The following is an 8,197-nucleotide window of genomic DNA, read 5'->3' as shown; positions in this document are numbered from 1 at the left end:
ACCTGTTCACTCCTATGTTTCATTCCACAATTTTCCAGCAAAATCGTTTTACCCGTTGATGGACTCGAAGGCCCGGGCGCTAGAGTTCAGACATGCATATTCATACCATTGCAAGCATGATGGATAATTATTTATGGATAATGCTTATTTATGATTTATCATTTGCATATGTAGAGAAAAGTGTACTGTTTTATATGCAAATTTGTATGTAGGGTATAATTGGTTAGGTGTGATTGTTTTGTTGTGTGTGCTAATTTGTATGATTTACATATGTAAATGAGATAAATGTTTCGTTTTATGTGCAAGATAGTGTGACGCATGTAGGTGTAATTGTTTCGTTTCTTGCGCTGTGATATATGTTCGTCGTTTGTGTGGATTGGATTATTTGTCTGTTTGGATTATGTTTAGGTTCATGGTGCACAACATGGTGTCCATATGCAGTTGAGACAATTGTTATGCAAATTATTGTGATATACTTATGTAGAGGTCATTATTCCTGTGATGGATACTTGCAGTTTGTTGAGCATCGTGTGCACATTAATATACTATACATACATGAGACGAGAATCTCTTTGACAAGAGAGCCCTATTCCTATTTAATATGTCTGTACATATGCAGGGATAACAACTAAATACAGAATTGTATGAATTTGAGCTGGCTGTTTGGGAAAATTGCTAGGCTTGATGTTGGTATTATTGTGAGAGTTTTACTGTGCATCCAGGGATCATTGCTAGGCGAAACACGTACGGTATAAAGGTTATTGTTTGCTTATATCTGCTTTTTCTTGATGTGCATATTATTGTGATTTTCAGTGTGTCTCCAAGGATGATTGTTATGCATAAATACGCTCTAAAGGTTATAGCTTGCTTAGGCTATATTTTACCATCGTTCTTGCAGCTAGGTGTTTACCTCTGCCTTTCTGGCTGTCTGTGCCTGTGTGCTCTTGTTCCTGTGGCCTTATTAGTCCCACATCGATGGTCGTCATGGCCTTCCGCAGTAAGGGATTGTGGGAGAAAGTGTTGCCTTATGGGTAAATGAGTTTTTTTGTTTTTTGGTCCACAGTGGGGCAGGAGATCGAGGACCAGGACGCCGCTCAGCTCAACAGCTCGGGGGTGTCCATCCTGGTGCTGTCCCCCACCCCGCAGAGCACCACCGGACAGTCCCCTACCGTGGAGACCGCGGAGGCCCTTACCCCGTCTGCGCAGCCGACCGTGAAAACTGGAGAGGCTCTCACCCCGTCTGCGCAGCCGACCGTGGAAACTGGAGAGGCTCTCGCCCCGTCTGCGCAGCCGACCGTGAAAACTGGAGAGGCTCTCACCCCGTCTGCGCAGCCGACCGTGGAAACTGGAGAGGCTCTCACCCCATCTGCGCAGCCGACCATGAAAACTGGAGAGGCTCTCACCCCGTCTGCGCAGCCGACCGTGGAAACCATAAAAAGCCTCACCCCGTCTGCGCAGCTGACCGTGGAAACCGCGGAGGCCCTGACGCCGTCTGCGCAGAGCGCTGGCTCGTCCGCCGCGGCTGCGCTAAGCTCCGCGTCCCCGGCTTTGCCCGCACACATGGCTGCGTTCTCCCCCTCTCTGCAGGGCACGAACACCCGGCCCCGAAACACTGCAGCAGGCAAGGGCGCTACTGACTGAGCGTACGCTGTGTACCAGCCCACACATTAACGCCGCTAGCACGCTGCGCTCCGATTACCACACGCTAACACAACCAGCACGCTACGTCGCGATAACAATACACTGGTACCATCAGCAAGCTACGCTGTGATAGCAATACAGTGATACCGTTAGCATGCTATGCTCCGATAATGACACACGCATACTCTTAGCACACTACTCTGATAATTACATGCAAATACCATTAGCACGCTATGTCCTGATAATGGCAAATTGATACTGTTAGCACACTATGCTGGGATAATTACACACTCATTGCACTTCGATGTGAAAAGGACGCACTGATACCATTAGCACGCCATGTCCTGATAATGATGCATTCATAATATTAGCACACTACGCTGTGATATTGACACTGTTGGCACACTGTGTGCTTATAATGACACATTAAAACTGTCCACACACTATGCATTCGTGGAAGTTTAATACACATTAACTACCTATCCACAATCTCTTCTCAAAGCCTACTAACGACCATACAAAATAAGTCTCAATTTATTTTTAAGCATTTTTAGCTGCCAACCATTTAGTCTAGAAAATGCAGTCGATAACAGCGCTTCTACAACGTGATGATAAAAAAAGTGAAACCTGAATGATTACGATCAACTAGGTAGTCTGGTTAGTTACTCTGACTAGTTTGTCTAGTTTTCATGGTTATGGATCATCAACAGGACAGAAAAGACATCAGGGAGTGATACCCTCAGGAGTTGGGCCATTGGCCCACTCTGTAACTGCATAATGACAGCACTCGGGTTCTGTTTGGTTTATTTTCGCAAAAATACCCCGGCTGGCCTTTAAATGTAACGACTGAATGCAATTCGCTGAAATTATTATTAATTAAAATAGTAAAATAGCAGCTGTCTCCGATGGCTCCCTGTTCATAACAATGGCAGATGCTGGTTTGTTTCCCCCCCCCGGAAGGCTTTCCCTGCATGACTATGACGCGTGGCCCTCTGGATCTATGCCAAAATCTCTACTGGTAACAGAGTTCTAGACCGCAGAGTGAGAATGTGACGGGGCGTGAGGAAGATGGGTCAGAAGGAGGGGAAGGCCATGAGGCCATTCCTGTCAGACAGAGCTTATCACCATAATCCATTTTCCTGTTTGTCAGGAAACACCGTGACCCCCTTCCTCCTCTCACACACACACACACACACACACACACACACACACATGCCCAGACACACACACACACACACACATGCCCAGACACACACACACACACACACATGCCCAGACACACACACACACACACACACACACACACACACATGCCCAGACACACACACACACACATGCCCAGACACACACACACACACACACACACAAACACACACGCGCATGAACACACACACACACACACAGACACTCAAATGACCTGGAAGTTGAAACAAAGGGAGACCAGCAATCCCCTCTGGAGCTCAGTCCAAGGATTCAGACAAAAGCCCAGAATGTTCAGAAACATCATATCCTCTATCCTTCAGCTGCTGTTGTTCCATCTGTCACCTGAAACCCAAACTCCTGTCCTGTCCTGCTGTCCTGCTGTCCTGCTGTCCTGATGCTGCAGAAAAGCCTTCCTCCCCCCCCCCCCCCCCCCCCCCCCGGTCACACAGGCTTCAAACTGTGCGGAGGCCATAAAGTCCACAGGAGCCATAATTGGTTTGCTCTTGCAGCAGTTACTTGTCCGTCCCCTCTTGTAATATTATTTTGCTGGATGTACTTGTTAAACTGACAGAAATAAAGGGATAGAATTACAACAGACTGCCGCCTTGCATTGTTTTGCCGACTCGGATAACGGTCGTGGCAATAAACGGGATTGTTTTGCCTGTGCAATTTTGCTAAAATGGGCCAGTTCTCTCGCTGTAGCTCACTGCTCTTGTCCTAGCACATTAAAGCTTTAAAATTCCCCAGTACTGATGACGGATCAGGCCTGTACACAAATCGTTTTGGTTTGCAGAGGGTGAGCTGGCCCTAGATCTAGGGCTTTTGGAACGGAAGCATCGTGAATGGTTCTGCCACCTTCTTCTCGTCCCATTTGGCATTTTCCTGGCGCTTGTGAAATATAGGGCGGAAAGAGTGACGGACAGCCGCCCGAGCCAATCGAATGGCGGCGCCCGTGGCGAGGCCCAGCCCCTTTGGCGGAGGGAGAGGCGGTGGGTTGGTGCGATTCTCCAGGGTGCTGTGCGAGCTGGCACTGCCGTTCTGAGAGGCAATAAAGCAGATGATTTCATTCAGATGATAACTGATAGGGGACTGGGGAACGGTTTGGCTGCTCTGAAATTGGATCACGTTGAAGTGAGCAGAGCTATTGATTTACTGGAAATGGTGTTTACCCATCAGCGGAGACCCCCTGTGAATCTACACACATGCACGTGCACACACACACACACACGTGTCCTGCACGCACACTTTCACACAGCTGCAGACAGAGGCAAAGGCAGAAAAATAAGTAATCCTGGGGTGAACAAAGACGGGAACGATAGTAGCCGCACTTCATGATCTTATTCTGTATCAGGGGGAGGTGGAATTCAGTAAATGCTAATTAAAATGCTAGCGCAAACTGCAATTCTAAAAGTTAACAGCATTTTGAATTTACAGCCCATAGAATTTATGGGAGCTGTAAATGATAATGTCTGGTTGGCAGTTCACTGCCCGCCTCCCCGCTTTTTCGAACAAAAATCAGGACCAGTCAACTGTTAACTACAAAGATGACATTTTATTCAACATTTTTCTGATGTTGTTACAGAAACAGATTTTTTTTTCCTATTAGGGGAAACAAGCTATACATTGGCATGCTGCGTCACAGTTGTGAACCAACACCACCCCTGTCAGCTGACCCAAATGGGACAGTCCAGAGGCAAGAATAGTGAGGAGTGGGAGGACAAGGACCTGACCATCCTGGGAACGAGGTGAGTTGTAATGGGTGGTTCAGAAAAATACAACATGACAAATGATGTGCAAATCTTGCCTTTCAATTTGTATAAATATGGTGGTAACAACTATGCAAGTTTTTTTTTTTTCTGCTCAAGACCTCTATTCAGTGATATTTTAGTCCACAGACATGAATATTCGGGCCATTTTAAATTCCTCTAGGTCCCAGATTCATCTAGGGCCCTCTGATAATAGAAGTTCCCAGGCATTAAGAACAGACATCACCGATGCACACTGATGAAGGTCTTAATTTGTCACACGACTGCGTGAAATACTGATTTTTATATAATACAAACAATTAGCATTTGATCAAAATCATAGAAGGTGGGGAAGGCAGGGTCGAGGTTGGGCGTGATCCGTGGACACGTTCATGTGTAGTTCTACTTGTTGACAGACGGGTATAACTCAAGTACAAGTCTGGACGTGCATGCGCGGACACAAGTTCACCTGCCACTCTGGGTGGGTCCACTACTGCTATAAAAGACAAAAGTACTGCACAAGTTTAATGCAAGCTGACGCACTGGATCAATGACATTTTTTTACCCTAAATGTTGGAAAAACAACAATCAGTCTCTGGTGGCCGGTGTGGATGAGAAGGGCCAGGCGATAGTCAGGTCTGCCTGACACAGCTAACCAAGAGTGCAGGGATCAGTTACGGACCCACACTCATAAAGTATCCCAGAGTAAAGGTGCTGATCCAGGTTCAGGGGTCCCCTGTCTGATTCCTAAGCTTATCCATTGTGTGCTAAAAAGCTAAACAGATCCAAGATCAGTGCTTTATAGACACTCAGTCAGCACTTTATTAGGTATGTATTAGACTTATTTTCAGACTTATTAAGTTGCTGCTGCAGCCTTTCCACTTGCAGGTTTGATACGTTGTGTTCTCAGAGATGCCCTTTGCATATGTTGTAATGCGCGGTTATTTGCGTCACCCTCCTGTCAGCTTCGACCAGTCTGGCCCTTCTCCTCTGACGTCTTGTTAACAACGCGTTTCTGCCTGCAGAACTGCTGCTCACTGAATGTGTTTTATTTTACGCACCATTCTCCGCAAACCCTAGACATTTAGTTGCTGCCAGATGATTGGCTGATTCAATATTACATATTAACAAGCTGGTGTACAGGTCAACCTAATAAAGTGATCAGTGAGTGTATATGGGCCCAGACTAGATCAGCAAACTCACTGGTGAAGGTTTAGATATGGTTTAAGTTTAACAGATGCCATGCAGTAATGATGTTGTTAGTCTTATGAGCAGTTAGCGAACTAGGTTCACAGTCTTTTCCATGGTGCTGTAGGCCTTGTCAGTAGGTAGCTAACTAGTTTGATCGTCAATAGGCCTACTATGGTGCTTGCCTTATTGGCAGCTAGCTAATTAGCTTGACAGTCAGTAGCAGTATGCTGCTGCAGACCTTACAGTGAGCTGCCTAGCTGTCAAAAATACAGATTGTTGATAATATATTGCTGTAGGCCACATTGGTAGTTAGCTTATTAGTTTGACAGTCAGTATTATGGTGCTTGTAAGTCTTATGAGTAGGCTTGAAAGATGTCCTGTGTCTGAAGCATTGGTTATCTTCCAATGTGCCAACCGCAATTTTTAAAAAACGCACCCAAAAAAGCAGTTTGTGTTGCTGAAATGGTTTTCGTGTTATATTTTTTTATATTGTTGCTTTTCGTTACATTGGAAAAAAGCCCTGTTTAAGACGGCACAGAAACAAGAACAAGCACGATTGTGTGCACTTTTGTGAAAAACAAAGGCACGCTTCCCCACTCATCTAATTAAGGAAACATCCTGACTAACCCGTCTGCATTTGAGGCCTACTCAAGGGAACCCATCCTGATACAGACCTGGATCTGATCTCGTGGTTTGAATTTGCATTTGCAGTACTGACGGGGCAATGGAGCTACTGACCAGGGATTGGTCACTGTTTTTCACATCAGCACAGACACAGTCAGACACATAAAGTGCAAATAAAGACCTCACAACTACCCAATAATCAATATGTAACAAACACCTTATGAAAGTCTACTGATGTGCCTGTCAGTGTAGGACATTAACTGGAGATATTATAGTCACCGTACAGTACCTGGGTCACCTGGCTCAAATGTACAAAACAAAATGGGGGATAAAAAATGAACCTTAGTTTCATATCTTTCTGAAGTATATACTGTATCAATATTTCCATGGCTCCATAAATCTAAATAAAAACATGACTATAATTATTTCTGCAAATTTACAGAATTTTAAATATTTTATATATAGATATATATAAAAAAAAGACAACTCCTCAAAACCAAACAACAACAAAAAAAGCAACCAAACATTTTATAAACAGCAATCCAGTCACACATCAAATGAAAAAAAAGACAAAACTGTACTTCATATTAGCAAGAGTAGTGTACTTTTGATTCGGACGAGTTTTTTTTAATCTAATGTAAAAAATTATTACAAAAACAAAATTCACAAGGACTGCATCTGAACTAGATCTGAAATGGCTCTCTACTGAAAGTGTGTTGGGAGAAGCGCAGGGATTCTAATGGCACGAAGAGAATCGAGATTATCGTCTTGTTTGGGGCACAATGGTGCGGACAGTCTCCCTCACACGGACGTTTGGTTGCCGGGAGGACGTTGTCTCTCACAGAAGCTGGGTCTCGATTACAGTGATGTCCCCTCACTGCTCCCTCATCGCGCTCCAGTTTAAGACTGCGCGCGCGTCCGTACGTTGTCTTTCACAACCTCTCCGAGCGCCGTGACCGCGGGCGGCTGGGAAAAAAAACGAGCGTTCTGCGTTTCCGTGGCGATGGTCAGCGCCCTTCACTGAACCGTTACTGAAGCCACTGTTCGTTTCAACGAAACAAAAACGAGATAGCCATTCTGCCACCCATTGATAAAGAGGAGGAACTGCCATCAGAGCAGTCAAAGAAAATGAATTTAAACCCCTCACACAGTGTTTACAGCGCTGTAATATGAACACTGCACTTTATGCACGGAAGGACAGTGGTGGGCGGGGCAAAAAAGGGAACCGACCTTGATTCGCTAATGATCCCAAACCAGTTTCTGTGACTGGCTCACTGCATGATTGACAGGCTTGCTCTTTTAAATAAAGATGACTCATTCCTTTCATCTTGATCATTGTCTAATGTTGTGGCTCTGCCTTCATGTATTTCTTCAAAGATCAGTTCAGCCTTCCCCAAAAAACCTAAGTTTTAAGACGAAAACGATTATCCAATGTCATTGTTACAAATGGAGAGGTTGAAGATTGAATATGTCTTTGTTAAAATGAGTGAGGTTAATCTGTAGTGGATAAAAGCCAGTCCACCACACAGGCACCATCAGGATGGGTGGTACTGACTGAAACGGATAAACTTGGCAATGTTGAAAAACATGCCTCACACCAGTTTCCACTGTAAAATGGCCAGGAGACGGCCGTCTGTCCTAAATTCACAGTTCACCGACACCCTTTTGGTTTTGGCTCCAGTCCCGCCCCCTCTCCACCACCCCAGACTGTAAGGCTGTCACGGCTTTTTTGTGGTCTGACCCTGAAAGCAGTCCTCAGTCACCCCCCCCCCCCACAAACCAACTACTGTAAG

At 45.3% G+C, this 8,197-nt stretch overlaps 1 protein-coding gene across 1 annotated transcript in view; it reads left to right on the top strand.

Annotated features, from left to right (window-relative positions):
- Positions 1-2,363, top strand: part of iqck (IQ motif containing K) — a 16,373-nt gene extending 14,010 nt beyond the window's left edge. The window contains exon 9 of the mRNA XM_061225175.1: positions 1,064-2,363. Coding sequence (XP_061081159.1) covers positions 1,064-1,641 — 578 coding nt within the window. The 3' untranslated portion in view covers positions 1,642-2,363. The remainder of the gene's footprint in view (positions 1-1,063) is intronic.
- The last annotated feature ends 5,834 nt before the right edge of the window (positions 2,364-8,197 follow it).

The sequence above is a fragment of the Conger conger genome, chromosome 16, assembly GCF_963514075.1.
Source record: "Conger conger chromosome 16, fConCon1.1, whole genome shotgun sequence".
Lineage (NCBI taxonomy): Eukaryota > Metazoa > Chordata > Actinopteri > Anguilliformes > Congridae > Conger > Conger conger.
This window is presented reverse-complemented; position numbering and strand designations above follow the sequence as displayed.